Source organism: Oncorhynchus mykiss, chromosome 1 (assembly GCF_057628025.1).
Source record: "Oncorhynchus mykiss isolate SJ-2025 chromosome 1, ASM5762802v1, whole genome shotgun sequence".
Lineage (NCBI taxonomy): Eukaryota > Metazoa > Chordata > Actinopteri > Salmoniformes > Salmonidae > Oncorhynchus > Oncorhynchus mykiss.
The window spans coordinates 83187012-83206177 of record NC_143022.1 but is presented as its reverse complement, the minus strand read 5'-3'; the positions used below and the strand labels follow the sequence as shown (position 1 = coordinate 83206177).

Here is a 19166-nt window from a genome sequence, read left to right as displayed (position 1 = left end):
TTGCACAAGTATACGTCATTTTATTTACTGAATATATTCAAAGTTACATTAGTTCAGAAAATGTACCAATAATTATGTGGAAACAATTTCTCAGTCATCTTTGTCACAGTCCTCTCATAACTGTCATGATTAAAATACAGTATATGACTTATCTACAGTATGTCTGTTGACATAAATTCATGTTAATGTTTATCTGCTATTCTATGCTTTGTCTCATGTCTTTGAAGGGAATAATATATATTTTTAAAGGAGAACCCTGCCATTATCTAGTTTGAATATTTCCACTGTGTAACTGAGACTGAGAAGGTAATTGCTTTCAAGTTCTTCTCTGTTGTGCTGATTTGATAGCAAATAACATGCTAATTTGTCCCATTGACATGAAACTGATCAATTCATTTCAAATGCTATGAAGTTGATATTCATAAAATCAAATGTATTAGTCTTTGTTTCCCATCTTCATTCAGCTGAGCAGGTCATCAGAGCACGTGTTGAGTGCAACTATAAGTTTGCAACGTAATTTGTAAGCAACTTAGCAATACCTTTTTTCCCAACAAGTTTGTTTTTTACATGAAAAATAAATAATCAACATCAATATTTACTTACAAAATTACTCAGCTTTGAAAAATAAATGGACATATTTGATTTGGTGGACGGTTTCACAGAACTAAATGCTCTAGGTACGTTTTTGCACAAGGTATAGCGTTGTTCCACATGGATATAAAGTGATTATATGCATCATAGCCGCTCTAAATCTGGTCCTCTTCTGTTTAATCTGATGGTACTCTATAGCAGTATATAGCTTGTTTAGAATGCATTTATTGAACTACCATTTACAGAGTCCTGGACAAAGCAAATCTATCTAATCCCAGGTGGACATGTATAATATTTACTGTGGCCTACATCTTTAGACCAGTATTTTTTGTTTTAGTTTAACTTATATACAATGTAAACATTCACTTTATACTGTAGAGATAACCACACATGACTTTTAGCCCGTTGTTGAAGAACTTAAATATTGTTTTGAATGGCAGATCGATGAGGTTGACGATTGAGGTCGTCGCACCAGTGGGTCTTCTTCAGAGTGGCTGAAAAAGACAGTTGAAGAAGAGGGAAAGATGGAGGGCGAGAGGGAGGGAGAGATATTTGATTATTGATCAGAATACAGAGTTTCAGATAATGAGAAGACGTGATGAGGGCATTCATTTAGTAGAAACATTCTACTGTATTGCCCATAAGCTTTCATTAGCTGAGCTCCTGTTGTAAAACGTAAGTATTCCTATGGGTATATTCACAGTATGTTGTCAGTCATGCAAAATAGATGCAGCTATGTTTGTCCGCTAAACTCCACTATACAGATATCAGGTCTTGCTGTCTCTAGCAGTGCAACCACACCGTGTTGAATACCCTGTTTACGCAATGGGGGGGGGGGGGGGGGGGGGGGGGGGGGGGGTGAGGAGGAGTGAATGGAGGAGTGAGACTGGTGGGGGGGGGTGAAACTGAATGGAGGAGTGAGACTGGTGGTGGGGGGGGTGAAACTGAATGGAGGAGTGAGACTGGTGGGGGGGGGGTGAAACTGAATGGAGGAGTGAGACTGGTGGGGGGGGGGGTGAAACTGAATGGAGGAGTGAGACTGGTGGGGGGGGGGTGAAACTGAATGGAGGAGTGAGACTGGTGTGGGGGGGGGTGAAACTGAATGGAGGAGTGAAACTGGTGGGGGGGGGGTGAAACTGAATGGAGGAGTGAGACTGGTGGGGGGGGGGTGAAACTGAATGGAGGAGGAGGAGTGAGACTGAACCTACCAATTGGAAGTTATTGAGGAGGTGATCTACGTTGACGTCATCATAGCTCTCTTGAAACGAGGGCTCACTTCTGGATTCTTCTTGCATGGGAGGGTCTTCTTGACTGAAAAGAGAAGAATGGTACATTGTACTTCTGTCATACTGGGGAAAGACCCTGCGAACATGCACATCCTGACATGCACACTCGCAAACACACACCACACACACACACACACACACACACACACACACACACACACACACATACACACACACACACACACACACACAATCTATTATTGTGCTTGTTCCCACCTTCTCTTTCCTGTCAGAACCGAGTTCAGATATTTCTTCACAGCCATCTGTTTGCGGAAGCGACTGTAGTTGTCTGTGAATATGGCATCTGAGTGGCGCTTCACTGGTACCTGGTCCTCCATCATGTCATCACTGTGACAAATTAACCACAACACATTTTAGTCCATCATTTTGAGACTTTTGCTAACCTTGTTATGACATACTCGACCTATCCAATAGGGTTATTTAAACCATAAGTAGATCACAATTTAGATGACAAATCTCTTGCACTTACAACAAATGAGGTTACAGTATTAACAGTTTTCAAGGCAGATATGCTAATACAACATTGTTAGGGATATATCAAAAGGTTTTCACTGAGACTAAAATCACAGAGATAGGTTACAGGAAGACAATTTTATGGAATAGATATTTCTGTCATGCTGTCATTCCTGACTCTATAAATGTTTTCAATAAACCTGAATGCTTCAGAAAATATGTTAATATCAAAGTTATCATACTGTTAAAATTGTTTGAATTTGAAAGGCGCTCTATTTGCGTTAAATAGGGAAAAAAACTCCGCGCGATGATCTGAACGAAAAGCATAAAATAGAGCCTACCTGACTCGCTTTCCGATCAAGGATTCCAGGTACCGCCGCGCCGATAGCTGTCCAAGAAGTTTGCTGTATCCACTAGTAAAGAGACCGTCTGCGTGTCTCGTAGGTCTGCCAACAGATTAAAACAGTTATTAGTCACCGTGTGTAGCAAAAATCTGAAACGGGGGTTTGTGTTCCAAAAGGCTATATTAGGGTAAAAAAAATGTGCCTATGTCAATTACTCTTAGACAATACAAAAATACAATTTGTTGTCATGAGATGGACAGACACTTTTAAATTCGTTTTTTTTGTATCCTCTCTGGATATGCTAACATCCAAGATTATATTGTAAGAAATTACCACGTTCCACTGATTATTCATGGCTTTCAATATAATTTCCACTTAGGCCTACATGAAAGTAGCCTAGAAGACAGAACATAAAACATGATTTCTCAGGACTTAAATATTATTGTTAGAAAGTCGTTTTGTACTAGGATATAGTCGATTAATTAATACATGTTTTATCGTCGTGTTTATTCATTAACCCCAGAGTAAGAATATGTTAGAACACTTGAACATTATATAAATTAGTATATCGTTGTAGTTCTTGAACTCTTTGGCAAAAGTAACTATTGATGCTATTTTAGTCATGTCCTCTTGCACATAAATAATACATCTTTAAATGAGTAATAGCGGTATTATTCCTACCTCATAGATGCATATGGCAAACACTGAGTCCGGGAATATAGCACACTGCACAGGGCTATTAGAAAAAGGAGCTGGGAGCCGTTCCTTTGTAACATCGCTTTATACCTGTAAAGGGAGATATGGTTTTATTCACTACTGTTGCTTTCACATAGCCTACGTTCTTATATTAAAACAACAACATTTCTCAAAATCCCGATTGCCTCTTTATTCGGAAAAAAGTTTCCTCAAGACCTGCTCTTTTCATTGTATTGTGAAGGAATAAGAGTAAACCACACGAGTAAACAAGTTTGCCGATTTTGCTAGCCAGTGCTACCAGAACAAAATTACGTTGAGAATGAAGACAAATGCGCAATTGCGCATGTATCCAGTTAGTTAGGATTGGTTTCAACCTTTGTATGATCATTTGTTTATGTCCTCAAATACAATTGCCAATCACAAATCAATCTTATATTTGGAATCCATAACTCTTTCAAGTTATGCTAGAAGATGGACACAATGACACAATGACTTCTAATGAATTCAAATATGTTTATGCTTGATTGCAGAGGTAAAAACACATTGTAGCCTATGCAATTAGAATATGATGTGAAGCCTAACTGAAAATAATATCAAACAAATAGAATAATTATCTCAAACAAATAGCATCATTGGAAAAAAGTCTTACATTTGCCAAAATGATCCGCTGTTCTGCTCGGGTACCGACCGGGTGCTGTCCAAGGTCTTGAAACGCTTTGTGGCTGTATCTCCTGGAGAAGTCACGGAACACTGTTCAAAACCTCAGTTGCTTCTTCAACTGTCAGCGTCTCGTACTATACCTTCAACCCTTCCCTCGTTTTATACTTCTGAATACTTTTCGTCAAGCAGGAAGGTAGTCAGATGTGATCAAGGTTGTTACGTCATAAAAGTCCCATTGGGATTGATACGTTCGTCATTGGCTTGTTCGCATGCTCAGTTGAACCAGTAAAACGTGATTTTGCTCATACAAAAATGACTTATTGCATATCATAGGTGTTGACTCAACTTATGTTATCCCTAGATGTTGTACCACCACATTGGTAGGCCTAATAGGGGTAAACACAAGCAGCCCAATTCTGATATTTGTTAAAGTAATTGGTCTTTCGACCACTCACATCAGATATTTTTCAGAGCTGATCTGATCGGTCAAAAGACCAATTAGTGAAAAAAGATCCGAATTTGGCTGCCTGTGTAGCAGCCTAAGAGAAATAAACAGTAAAAATATTTTTTGTTTCTATTTAGTAAGCAAAGTAAATATAATATTATACACAATGTGACATCTTGGACTATAACTCCCTCTGAATGGTTGTAAAGTGTCTGTATGACAGACATGAAGAAAAACAAACTACAGTACATGAAACGATAAATCCTCTTATCAGTTTCAGCACCAATATCTCCTTCCCTTTCTCCTCTTCCACATCCTCTCTCCACCTCTCCCATCTCATCATCTTTTTTCTCTATATCACTCTATCCCTCTCCTAACCACCCTTAGTCCCACCGCTACCTATTGTCTCCCACAATATAAGGACATTAAACGTTGACATTCCCTTACTCAATGCAGATGAAAGGCTCAGTTGATACAGATGTCAGACGCTCTCATGGAATATACACGTGTGTGAGTATAGGCCCACTTCCATTTCACCAGAACAAATCACATACAAGTCCCATCATCTCCTCATTAGGTTTAACTAGATAAATATTCACACAGATGTTCTGATTTTAGAGAGTGCAGAGTTGTTGAACAGAGTTGTTCCCAGAGAGAATGAATATTATTGATTTTGGATCTTATTGTCTGGTAGATGCAAGACTGGATGGCTGTTGTGCTGGAATGTTGGTGGTTCCATGGGAAAATAGATCAATCCATGTAGAACACATCTCAAGACTCAAGGACTGACCAATGTGTTTTCATAATCCATCATTTGTTTGACACTCTGGTTCATTTGAGTGATATGCTTCAGGATTGAGCCACATTGTTGTATTTCAGCATCTGGATTCAGTATCATCATTGGACTCTAATTCAGCTGTACTGATTCTCAGCGTTGGGTCTCATTGAATGCATCTCATATCTCCAAGACTGGGTGGTTGTAATAGCCCTATCTCAACCAGGAGCCTCTGGAAACCTAATCACAATTGTAATGTAGTCATGCGAAACATAAAGTTGATTAGGGACAAAGGACTGGGAAACATGCTCATTTAATTGACAGTGATGATTTGAAACAGAGTCTGGTAAGGACTCCTTATACAGGAAATGTATGTATTATTTTGAAGGAATGTGCAGAATTGACAAGTTTTTATGTATGAGCCAGTTAAAAGATCCACAGAAAACTACGACGTTGATGAAACCATAATTTTGATGTTATGATGCACAGCCTTTTAAATTCCTCTAGATTAGAAGTTAACTCTCAGCCATTCAGCAATAACGCCAGTCAGCATCACGTCACATGCTTATGACCCTGGGACTGAAAACCTCCCTCTGGAACTGGATCCTGGACTTCCTTACGGGCTGACTCCAGGTGATGAAGGTATGCAACATCACCTTCGCCACGCAAACCCTCAACACGGGGGCCCCACAGGGGTGTGTGCTTAGTCCTCTCCACCACACATGACTCCAACACCATCGGGGGGGTGGAATCACTGCTTGGTATGGCAATAGTACTGCCCTCGATCGCATGACACTACAGACGGTGGTGCAGACAGTACATCACTGGGGCCGAGCTCCCTGCCATCAGGCAGTGTGAGAGGAAGGCCCGGAAAACCGTTGGATACTCCAGCCACCCAGGCCATAGACTGTTCTCTCTGCTTCCGCAAGGCAAACGGTACCGGTACATCTAGTCTGACACCATCAGGCTCCGGAACAGCTTCTATCCCCATGCCATTACACTACTAAATAGCTAACTAAATAGGTAACATTTTGTCTACATGGACTACCTGAGTTGACCTTTGTATTTTATTCTTATTTTTGCACTGTCTTTATGCACACTCACAGGGCCCTAACACACACACTGACACTGCAACCCACATGCAAATACTCAGTCCATAATTGAATCATATTATGTGTGTGTGTGATTAAATGATGGAGTGAGTGTTTGTACGTGTGTTGTAGTGTCAGTGTGCGTTATACTGACTCTACACACACATACACTCACATACAATCATAATAGACACTGCTGCTACTCTGTTTATCATACTGTATATCCTGATGCCTAGCCACCTTACCCCTATACATATCTACCTCTATCACTCCAGTATCCCTACACACTGTAAATATGGTACTGGAACTGACCCTGTACGCTTACTTACTTTATCGTGCTCTTCTTATTTCTTATTTTCATATTGTGTTGTTTTTGTTCAACCTTGTTATTTTTAGTATTACATTGTTATTGATTACTGCATTGTTGGGGTTAGAGCTTGCAAGAAAGGCATTTCACTGTACTTGTGCATGTGACATTAAAACTTGAAACTTGAAATGGAAACTTGAATACCATTATACATTATGCAAGCAATAAGTTAATCCTCCATCAGGCTTCAATACCTAATGGACAGAATACGCAACAGAAAATACCTGGCCCTGAGTCAGATGCTGGGGAATACCCCAGCTTGTTAGAGCCTATTGTGGTTTAGATTATCTGTCCACTGAACACTGGAGATGTGTTTGTTGCCAAATTGGCACTGACAGACTGATTTACGGGCCAGGGTCTAATATGACAGACATGGCCTTCATGGTGAGTCAGTTTTATGTAGTTTGCGTGAGGAACTCACGACCCAGTCGATGACCTTATCACCAGTCTCATGGGTTCCCTCACCAGGTTAAAGGTCCACCTGGATCTTATGAGTATTGGATCATCTTATAGGGCAGGGGTACTCAACTCTTACCCTATGAGGTCTGAAGCCTGCTGGTTTTCTGTTCTACCTGACAATGAAATGCACACACCTGGAGTCCCAGGTCTAAATCAGTCCTTGATTAGAGGGGAACAATTAAAAATTGCAGTGGAACTGGCTTCGAGGTCCAGAGTTGAGTTTGAGGGTTATAGAGGAAATTAGATGGCAAAACTAGGTCCATTAAATCAAAACTGAGGGAGAGGATTTTCTTCAGAGTGGAGACCATGAACAGTAAGTGTCATCTTCCCTTTCACTGGCAAACCAAGTGTCATGCCCTGACCTTAGATATCTCTGTTTTTCTATATATTTTGGTTAGGTCAGGGTGTGACTCGGGTGGGTACTCTAGTTGTTGTATGTCTAGGGGTTTTTGTATGTCTATGTTGGCCTGATATAGTTCCCAATCAGAGACAGCTGTTTATCGTTGTCTCTGATTGGGGATCATATTTAGGTAGCCATTTTCCTAATTTGTGTTGTGGGATCTTGTCTATGTATAGTTGCCTTAGTGCACATCAGTAGCTTCATGTTTCGTTTGGTTGGTTGTTTGTTGTTTTGTTCAGTGAGTTTCGATTTATTAAAATGATGTGGAACTCTACTCACGCTGCGCCTTGGTCCGATCCTTACGAAGATCGTGACAGAAGATCTCACCACCAACGGACCAAGCAGCGTGTTCAAGAGGAGCAGGGATCCTGGGCCCGGGAGAAAAGTGAGTGGAGGACATCGTAGACCTGGGAGGAGGTAATGGCAGGGGACAAGACCCTGCCATGGAAGCAGGAGGAGGCAGCGAAAGAGGAACGGCGACGATACGAGGGGATACGGCTCAAGAGGCAGCTCCAAAAACATTTTTGGGGGGGCACACGGGGAGATCGGCGGAGTCAGGGTTTAGACCTGAGCCAACTCCCCGTGCTTACTGTGGGGAGCGTGTGACTGGTCAGGCACCGTGTTATGAAGTGATGCGCACGGTGTCTCCAGTGCGCATTCATAGCCCAGTGCGCTCTATTCCAGCTCCCCGCATTTGCCGTGCTAGAGTGGGCATCCAGCCAGGACGGTTTGTGCCGGCTCAGCGCTCCTGGTCTCCAGTACACCTCTTCAGACCAGGATATCCTGCGCCGGCTTTACGTGCTGAATCCCCAGTGCGTCTTCACAGCCCAGTGCGTCCTGTGCCAGCGTCTCGCACTTATTGAGCTAAAGTGAGCATCCAGCCAGGACGCATTGTGCCAGCTCTACGCTCCAAACCTCCAGTGCGCCTCCACAGTCCAGTACGTCCTGTGCCTCTTCCTTGCGCTAGCCCTGAGGTGCGTGTCACCAGCCAGTACTGGTCCCACTCATCAGGCCTCCAGTGCGCCTCCACAGTCCAGTACGTCCTGTGCCTCTTCCTCGCACTCGCCCTGAGATGCGTGTCACCAGGCCAGTACCACCAGTGCCGGCACCACGCATCAGGCCTCCAGTGCGCCTCCATAGTCCAGTACGTCCCCGCACTTACCCTGAGGTGCGTGTCTTTAGCCCGGTGCCATCTGTACCGGTCCCACGCATCAGGCCTCCAGTGCACCTCCACAGTCCAGAGCTTCCGGCGACAGTTCCCAGTCCAGAGCTTCCGGCGACAGTTCCCAGTCCAGAGCTTCCGGCGACAGTTCCCAGTCCAGAGCTTCCGGCGACAGTTCCCAGTCCAGAGCTTCCGGCGACAGTTCCCAGTCCAGAGCTTCCGGCGACAGTTCCCAGTTCAGAGCTTCCGGCGACAGTTTTCAGTCCGGAACCTCCAAAGACAGTCCACAGTCCGGAACCTGATACGACGGTCCACAGTCAGGAACCTCCAGCGACGGTCCCCAGTCCGGGGTCTTCAGCGACGATCCCCAGTCCAGAGCCTCCAGCGATGATCCACGGTCCAGTTCCACAAAAGTGGAGGGATCAGTGTAAGGAGGGGGGGCTGCGTCCAGAACCGGAGCCGCCACCGAGGGTAGATGCCCACCCGGTCGGGCCGGGAGTCCGCACCTTTGGGGGGGGGGGGGGGCTGTCACGCCCTGACCTTAGATATCTCTGTTTTTCTATATATTTTGGTTAGGTCAGGGTGTGATTAGGGTGGTTACTCTAGTTTTTGTATGTCTATTTTGGCCTGATATGGTTCCCAATCAGAGACAGCTGTTTATCGTTGTCTCTGATTGGGGATCATATTTAGGTAGCCATTTTCCTAATTTGTGTTGTGGGATCTTGTCTATGTACACAGGGTAGTTGCCTTAGTGCACATCAGTAGCTTCACGTTTCATTTGGTTGTTTGTTGTTTTGTTCAGTGAGTTTCGATTCATTAAAATTATGTGGAACTCTACTCATGCTGCGCCTTGGTCCGATCCTTACAACGATCGTGACACCAAGGACAAATTGAACATGAAAATGTAACATTTACAAATATAGATCATAGGTATGTTCTAAATGATGTACTTTGTTTTATTTAAAGAAACAATCCCCATTTCATTCAAGATCTCAACTTTGATAAGCTACTGATATGGAAAAATATTGAATTTAGGCAATACAAAACTATAACTTGGATCTTAGGTTTCCAAATGGGCCCAAATACAACACTGAGGCTGAGGGTACACCTTATTTTGGGCCCCTGGGGGACCTGTAATCACAGTCCTGTTGTAGGTTGAAATCCCTGTAATGGATCAATTAAGCAAACATCTCTTCATAGCATCCTAACTAATTCTGTAAATACATTTGTGTCTCAAGCCACATGGAAGACATTAATGCCCAGTAATGGTCTCAGTGCTTCATTAGTCCAGTAATCAAAGGCACAAACCACCCTACAACACTCCTGGGACCTTAAGTCATCCGATCCAATCACATTACATCTTTGCCTTTCTGGGCTGATCTCAGAGGTAGAGCCATGTTTTGCATTTCCTTCGATACTAACAAGATAAATAGTGTATTTAAGGCATGTCATTCAACTCTCTGAGGAGTTGGTTCTCTGGATATTGTCTATCTGTGACATTCAGAGAGCAGGAGAGTGTTCACAGGTAAAATTCTTTCATGCCTTTGTCAAAAGAATTGTACAGTAGAATTTAATATGAATATATGTTCTGGTTGTTCCAGACACACATGACAGATTTTACTGCTACACAAGAACAGTTGCATTCAGAGGAAGTACTTATGGGGAAGGAATTCGTATCACAGATGTTGAGAGATATTTCACAAACATTTTTGTAAAAATGCTTTCTTAAGGTGTCAATTTTGCCCTGCCCTAGACAGACATCTTGAGAGCAGTCAGAGGTGAGTGAGTACTACAATATAAAAAATTATCAAGTTCAATAACAGGTGTGAAGGCACACTCTGTTTTGTGATGTACCTCGGGACAAACAGGAATATTGGCAGAGAGAAAAACCTAGTTTAGCGAGCACACTGGGGGATGGAATAGTCCCCTAAATACCTCTATTAAACTCATATTGTTTTGACACATCCATCTCTAGTCCCTATGTCACCTGGATTCGTGAGCAGCAATGACAATGAAAAATTGAGAAAAATGGAAGAAAATCTGGACATGGCCTATATCAAAGAGTTCTGCATGTTTACATCTGGCTTTGTCCTATTGCATCCCAGACAGTAAATCATTCGGAGATTAATACTTTTTGCATTGCAATTTCTTATAATAAATAGGCCTACTTATTGTCCAGCAAAAGAGGTTTCACATAACTTTCCCATTCTCTCTGTCTACAACGTATCTTATTACTGAAAATATGAATATGTAAATGTTACCACTTGACACGTGTGCTTTCCAACTTCCTACTTGATTGGTTGATCAAGTGAGGTGAAGATCCTGAGGACAGCAAGATGTCAGAGCACTTGCGAAAAACGGATGTGTATTCTTATTTTAGGGGTTGCTTTAAGTTGTTTTTATGTCGACAATGCTGAATACGTGGTACCCAAGTAAGAGTCATATAAAGAAAACACAATGATTCCGAGACAAGGGACAAAAAATGACTTATTTTCAGGTTCGCGCCTGTGCCACTGCGGCATGCCAGCTAGCTATCGAGACAGTGCATGACAGTATGCTAATCTAAACATGGTTGCTAGATAGTTAGCCAGACACAAACATGCAACACTAAACGCTATGCTATGTGTATTTGAAGATTACGAAATGTATCCAGATTATATTAACAAACTCCTAGTAGCTAACTTGTTGGCTGGCTAAATTATGGTGATGACCACAGTCACAGACAGTAACTTTGCTAGCTAAAGTCGCTACTGTTAAGTTACTATTTGTTCAAGCCAACGGCTAGCTGTGTAGTTAGCTATCATTAGCTGTTATAGCTGGCTAACTAGATAGCTAGTTACTTGTCTGCCGTTAGGCATGTTCTACCTAGCTAGCAGTTTATTTGGCTGCACTATAAGCAATTCACAATGATCTGCGGGGCTAGCATGTTGTGTTATTTAATTTTGAACACTAAGTCACTGGTCTCATTGTATTTTCTAGGTATTTCACAGCATTTTATGTGAAGTTTAACAGGATATCTCTAAGTGAAATATACTGTCAGATATTCTCTCCTTCTGCGTCGCTCAGAAATAACGCTGATATCTGAAACTCATGTCGAACGACTATGAAGAGCGAGCCACAATGATAGCCGCAGTGGAACTGCAGTAATTTGTCCCGTTTGGCGTATTCAGTATATTAACCACCCGAACGATGTAAACATGCAGCTGCAAGCCTCTAAGCTCAGGTCCTCAGACACATGGTCCCCTCCAGGATGTCACTACCGCAGAAGGTGAGGGTAAGACTGGGTGGGGGGGGGGGTCTGTTGTGTGGTGGTTCCTTTTGATACAGACAGCAGTCATATGTAGTGTTTTCACTAATGTGTGGATGTTTACAGGAGTGTTGGTTGCTGAGAAAGGGTTCCAGTGTGGACAGTGATGAGGAGGAGCTCTATGCAGCAGGAAACATGGTCATAGGGAGCAAGAGTCAAGCTTCCCGTGTTTACAAGGCTTTCACTGTGGGCAGTCCAGTACTACAGGTAATTGAACTAAACATGTCATATTGAGCATACACCGAGTTTACAAAACATTAAGAACACACCTTCCTACTATTGAGTTCAAATCAAATTTTATTAGTCACATGTGCTGAATACAACAGGTGTTGATTTCATTTTGTGTAGACATTACAGTGAAATGCTTACTTATGAGCCCCTAACAGTGCAGTTAAAAAAATATGAGATGAAAGTATGAGATAAAAGTAACAAGAAACTAAAGAGCAGCAGTAAAAAAACAAGAATATATACAGGGGGGTGCCGGTACAGAGTCAATGTGCGGGGGCACCGGTTAGTTGAAGTAGTATGTATATGTAGGTAGAGTTCTTAAAGTTACTATGCATAGATGACAAGAGAGTGGGGGTGGGGGGGCAATGTAAATAGTCTGGGTAGCCATTTGATTAGATGTTCAGGAGTATTATGGCTTGGGGTAGAAGCCTCTTGGACCTAGACTTGGCGCTCAGGTACCGCTTGCCATGCGGTAGCCGAGAGAACAGTCTATGACTAGGGTGGCTGGAGTCTTTGACAATCTTTAGGGCCTTCCTCTGACACCGCCTGGTATAGAGGTCCTGGATGGCAGGAAGCTTATGTACTGGGCCGTTCACAGTACCCTCTGTAGTGCCTTGCGGTCGAGGCCGAGCAGTTGCTATACTAGGCAGTGATGCAACCATGCTTTCGATGGTGAAGTTGTAGAACCTCTTGAGGATCTGAGGACCCATGCCAAATCTTTTCAGTCTCCTGAGGGGGAATAGGTTAGTTTGTTGGTGATGTGGACACCAATACTCAACTTTCTCCACTTCAGCCCTGTCGATGAGAATGGGGGCGTGCTCAGTCCTCATTTTCCTCTAGTCCACAGTCACCTGCTTTGTCTTGATCACGTTGAGGGAGAGGTTGTTGTCCTGGCACCATATGGCCGTGTCTCTGACCTCCTCCCTATAGGCTGTCTCATTGTTGTCGGTGATCAGGCCTACCACAGTTGTCATCGGCAAATCTAATGATGGTATTGGAGTCCTGCCTGGCCGTGCAGTCATGAGTGAACAGGGAGTACAGGAGGGGGCTGAGCATGAACCCCCGAGGGGCCCCTGTGTTGAGGATCAGTGTGGCGGATGTGTTGTTACCTACCCTTACCACCTGGGGGTGGTCCGTCAGGATGTCCAGAATCCAGTTGCAGAGGGAGGTGTTTAGTCCCGGGGTCCTTAGCTTATTGATGAGCTTTGAGGGCTCTATGATGTTGAACGCTGAGATGGTATGTAAATAGCTACTAAGAATACAGATGAGACGATGAATAGCATTCTCACATGGGTGTGCCTTTTGTACAGGTGGGAAAGGGCAGTGTGGAGTGCAATAGACTGCATCATCTGTGGATCTGTTGGGACGGTATGCAAATTGGAGAGGGTCTAGGGTTTCTGGGATGATGGTGTTGATGTGAGCCATGTCCAGCCTTTCAAAGCACATCATGGCTACAGACGTGAGTGCTACGGGTCGGTAGTGATTTAGGCAGGTTACCTTAGTGTTCTGGGAACAGGCACTATGGTGGTCTGCTTAAAACATGTTGGTATTACGGACTCGGACAGGGAGAGGTTGAGAATGTCAGTGAAGACACTTGCCAGTTGGTCAGTGCATGCTTGCAGTACACGTCCTGATAATCCATCTGGCCCCCGTGGCCTTGTGAATGTTGACCTGTCTAAAGGTCTTACTCACATTGGCTGCGGAGAGCGTGATCACACAATCTTCCGGTATAGCTGGTGCTCTCATGCATGTTTCAGTGTTATTTGCCTCAAAGTGAGAGTAGAAGTAATTTAGCTTGTCTAGTAGGCTCGTGTCAATGGGCAGCTCTCGGCTCTGCTTCCATTTGTAGTCTATAATGATGTCGTGACGTTGTATTAGTTAATGTGACGAGTGTTGTTCATCGAATGGTTAAAAGTTTCTAATTGCGTGATTAACTGAATCAAGCAATTATTAACTCATTAATAATTAACAGCCGCTAATTAACCAGTTACCTCTACAATCTCGTTCTGAACGTTGATTAGTCTGTGAATCTGCACGGACCCGGGTCTCACCAATGAGTTCGTAGCACACCAATCTTAGTTGAATATTTATTTACTAAAAAGCTAAAATGATGATAAAAGATTCACATAGACAAAACACATTATAGGCTATTGATTAGAACTTAGTGTAATGGGTCAACACACTATGGCGCGTGTTACCTAAAATGGGGATTTCAAAGAGAGAGAAAAAAAATAAAGTATACGAGAGAAATATACATTTGGGTGAATTTGTCAGCTATGCTATTCTAACCCTAGCCTTGCCCCAAACTGCCGCTCTTATGGGTCAGAATATGTCAGAATATAATGATGTAATTACGTGGGGAAGACCTCAGAGGATTCTCTGTGTGGACCGTTCAGGCTGCTCGATGACGCACTTCCCCGTCGCACCTTTCTGGTCGTCCTCACGATGTCAGCGTCCTTTTGGCTTAGGAGTCTGTTCCCTCACCCTTGCTCTGGAAGGGGTCTTCTGAGGACAGACAGCTCTGTAGCTCAGAGCTCACATCATAGGGATGAAACCATTTAGATACCACGATTCGCTGGGATTGGATGCTAGGGGGTCCGGCTTGAATTCACCCGTTTAGACACAGCTACTCATCCGTAGCTTGGGTAGAAAAATATTTCTTTGTCTTCAAACTTGTTGTGTTCTGTTTTTTAAAAACTTTTTAGACCTTAGCTGCAGCTTGGGTCATGTAGTCTTCCTTTGTAAATTCTTTACTCACAGGTTTTATTCCCTTGGGTCAGAAGTGGGCGTAACCGCCTTTAGGGCAATTCTCTGGGCGTACCAAGTTAATGAGGCAAGGTCTAGATTTGACTCAAATCCAATTTTAGATGACTAACTTCACATTTCACCTTTACCAAAACATTCCCTTTGATTTGGACATTTTCCACACAACGTACAATGTATAAACATCAAACATATACTAGGAAAACGTTACAATGTTTTCGTAATAACGTCATCTATTAACATTTAATAACAAAACAAAAATGACATACATTTTCATATTCCATCTATCGTCATGACCACCATGGCTGACGGAAACCATTGTTCCAAAGTCCCTTTATTTCATGTTTAATGTTCTGAGGCTGGTTCTCCATAGTAACAGGACAAAGGAATTTTTCTGGCCTGAGATTTACCAGGGGCGTGAGGGGTCATAAAACCCCCACATCTTCAGACCCCTAGATCTCTCATCCTCTGTTGGGGTTGACCACTTTTTTTATTGTTCTAGTCACTGGTGCTTCCTGCTTTAATTTAGACTTGTAAGCAAGAATCAGGAGGATGGAATTATGGTCAGATTTGCCAAATGTAGGGAGAGTTTAATATTGGTCTCTGTGTGTGGAGGATAGGTGGTCCAGAGTTATTTTCCCTCTGGTTGCACATTTAACATGCTGATAGAAATTTGGTAAAACAGATTTGTTTCCCTGTGTTAAAGTCCCTGGCTATTACGACCGCCACCTCTGGGTGAGCGTTTTCTTGTGTGCTTGTGGCGGAATACAGCTAATTTAATGCTATCTTAGTGCCAACCTCTGACTGAGGTGTTATCTAAACAGCTCAGAAGAATACAGATGAGAACTCTCTCGGTAGGTAGTGTGGTCTACAGCTTTCATAATATACTCTACTTCAGGCGAGCAAAACCTTGAGACTTCCTTAAATATCGTGCACCAGCTCTTATTTACAAAAATACATAGTCTTGTCTTGTCTTACCAGACGCCACTGTTCTATCCTGCCGGTACATCGTATAACCAACCGGCTTTATGTTGATATTGTCGTCGTTCAGCCATGACTCCCTGAAGCATAAGATGTTACAGTTTGGTAGTTTAATCTTCCACGTAACGCGTCAATTTTATTGTCCAAAGATTGCATGTTTGCTAGCAGAATTGAGGGAAGTGGGGGTTAATTCGATCGCCTTCAAATTCTCAGAAGGCAGCCCGCTCTCCGGCCCGTCTTTCTCCGCCTCCTCTTCACGCAGATCACTGGGGTCGGGGCCTGTTCCCGAGGGAGCCGTATTTCCTCCGCCTCGGGCTCGTCAGAGTCATGAAAGAAGAAAAAGGATTCCGCTAGTCTGTGGTGAGTAACAGCAGTTCTGATGTGTAGAAGTTATTTTTGGTCATAAGAGATGTAGCAGCAACATTATGTACAAAATATTTAAAAATAAGTTACAAACAAACAAAAAAACACAATCGGTTGGGGGCACTTAAAACGTCTGCCTTCTGCGCCATCTTAGTAAGTTGCACCCCTTTTGCCGTCAGAACAGCCTCAATTTGGGCATGGACTCTACAAGGTGTTGAAAGCATTCCACGGGGATGCTGGCCCATGTTGACTCCAATGCTTCCCATAGTTGTGTCAAGTTGGCTGGATGTCCTTTGGCTGGTGGACCATTCTTGATACATATAGGAAAATGTTCAGCGTGAAAAACTCAGAAGCATTGCAGTTATTGACACACTCAAAAAAGCCAGGTGTGCCTGGCTCCGACTACCATATCCCGTTCAAAGGCACTTAAATATTTGTCTTGCCCATTCTCCCTCTGAATGGCACACATACACAATCCATGTCTCAAGGCTTAAACAACATCTTTCTTTAACCTGTCTCCTCCTCTTCATCTACACTGATTGAAGTGGATTTAACATGTGACATCAATAAGGGATCATAACTTTCACCTGGTCAGTCTGTCATGGAAATAGGTGTTCCTAATGTTTTGTACATTCAGTGTATACATACAAACTGTGTGTACATTATATGGCATGTCTGTTTTCATCGTCAACATTGAGATAGTAGTCAGCTTATCAATAATACTTTTTTTTCAGTATGTATATCCAGTAATATCTCCCTAACTCCCTTTTCAAGCATTATGGTGTAATTTTGGTATTGGGCAAAAGAAGTAGGCCTATGCCACATCCTCTTCCTCACGACGTGTCATCATTAAATTCCAGAGCTCATTGATGTACATTTGAAACATTTTTTCCCCAGTGATGTTGTGAAGTGGTTCATTTGCTTTCTTGTATTGCAGAACAGGATGTTATGGAACAGTGTTTATTGTCCCGAGCAGCTGTGTGAATGTGCACAGTGTGACACCGAACTTGGACTTACCGAACTAGGACTTAATCTCCCCTCTACACTTTCAGGTGAGTTCCTTATCGCTGACTGATGTAACAGCGCGTTGTCTAAAATGTGTGCTAGCAACCATTTGATGTGTTTATGGTGTGTTGAATTTTGTGATGTACTACCGTGTGATGACATCTTGAATTGTGATGTACTGTCAACATTGGTTAGAGAAATCCCTTTTTGAACATTTTGTCATGTCTTCCAGTCCTGGCCATCTAATTTCCTCATTAGAATCCCTTAAGTAGAACCAGCAGATATGGACAGTAATTATGTTTGTTTTACACAGTTATTGATATTCCCCAGGACCAGTCCATTGCCTTCTTAACCAATGGTAATGAGTGATTTGGCTCACTGACAGCTGACGAGAGGCTTCAGATTACAATGAAAAACAGCATCATGCAATTAACGGCCTTGGCATGTATGTGTCATTATTTTTCACATCAAAATCCACTTGACATGATTTAATTGTTTTATTTTTTTCCTGGTGAGTTACGGGAAACACTGAGTAAACCTAGGCCTACGTCGTGACGTACAGGGGAAATGACGGTGGTTTCTTGGGGGTGAATTTAGCTCATGTTGATTGGGTCCACATTTACAGACCAGAATTGTTTTAACCAGTTGTAGTTGATAAGACAAGACTGTAAGACTCCACCATTCTACAATCATGGTAAATAGGGATATGTCTTGATCCCCAACAAGAGATACTATGAGAATGCAGACTGTCTGTTTCTTTAGTGAGACATTCAAATGTTGACTAGAGTCATGATTCACAAGATTATCAAACTTTTTTTCTCCAACATCACCTTGAATAGGATTTCATGAAATTACAGGTCTTCAATGTGTGGCCCACAAAATTTGGTCTGCTGTTGGAACGCAAAAAGCCCTGCACCCGAGGCTCCTCCAAGTCCTCCCAGGTACATACAGTACACAGCAAAAACCCATAATACCCACTCCCTGCTGTTTCTGATCCCTTTTGGTCGATGCTAGTGTGTCAGGAGTGTTTTGAACATGCAACTGTTTGTGTCTCTGTGTTCTCAGGGAACCTCTTCCCACTGTATTCAGTATGCTGCACCCTCTGGATGAGAGTGGTGTGCATACCTACAGGTGAGACTCTCAATAGAAAGAGTCAACACAAATGTGAAACAAATTGTGGCAAAGAGAATGATGGAAAGTACCATATAAATAAACTATAATGGATGTTGAAACCTGAATGTTGGAGCCAGCATACTGTTGGTCCTCTTGCGCTCCTTGACTGCTCTGTTAGCTGGCTGCTGGTACCTTAATTGCTAGCCCCATTATGGCTTGTTAATTGCTCATCTCCTGTGTCTCTGGCAGGTCTGTTCGAGGCTGCCTGTGTGCAATACGTCTCTGACAGCACCATGAAAATCATCTTCTTCAACTGCAAGCCCTCCATAGTTATATGACACTATGCAGGGCATACACTCAGTCACTCCAGATGTAAGATAACATGCAAGAACATGTTTCCTTCATGATTTTTCAGTGGTAAAAATTTGTATTATTCATGGCATAAATGGAATTTAAGAATATAATTCTCATGGCATTAGTGATGACTCAAAGCCGAGCTACAATACCTTAGATTGGACTTAAGTTGGTCTGACCAGGGCCAGGGATAGTTCACCCAAATTACAAAATGAAACATTGGTTTTCTTACCCTGTAAGCAGTCTATGGACAAGGTATCACAGCAATCTATGCTTTGGTTTTATTTCCCTGGCACGGTTTT

The 19166-nt window shown here is 42.8% G+C and overlaps 2 protein-coding genes across 2 annotated transcripts in view; one reads left to right on the top strand and one right to left on the bottom strand.

Moving 5' to 3' along the window:
- Positions 1-4229, bottom strand: vip (vasoactive intestinal peptide). Its single transcript, XM_036986363.2, has 6 exons — positions 4041-4229; positions 3377-3481; positions 2693-2797; positions 2094-2225; positions 1800-1902; positions 1-1085 (listed from the first exon to the last, which is right to left on the bottom strand). Coding segments are annotated over exons 1-6 (456 nt in total). The 5' UTR covers positions 4043-4229; the 3' UTR covers positions 1-1076.
- A 14013-nt stretch (positions 4230-18242) lies between these two features.
- The window catches only part of anapc1 (anaphase promoting complex subunit 1), a 51724-nt gene continuing 50800 nt past the window's right edge, over positions 18243-19166 (top strand). The window contains 6 exon segments of the mRNA XM_090184690.1: positions 18243-18299; positions 18301-18338; positions 18463-18507; positions 18509-18528; positions 18760-18841; positions 18843-18882. Coding sequence (XP_090040816.1) covers positions 18243-18299; positions 18301-18338; positions 18463-18507; positions 18509-18528; positions 18760-18841; positions 18843-18882 — 282 coding nt within the window.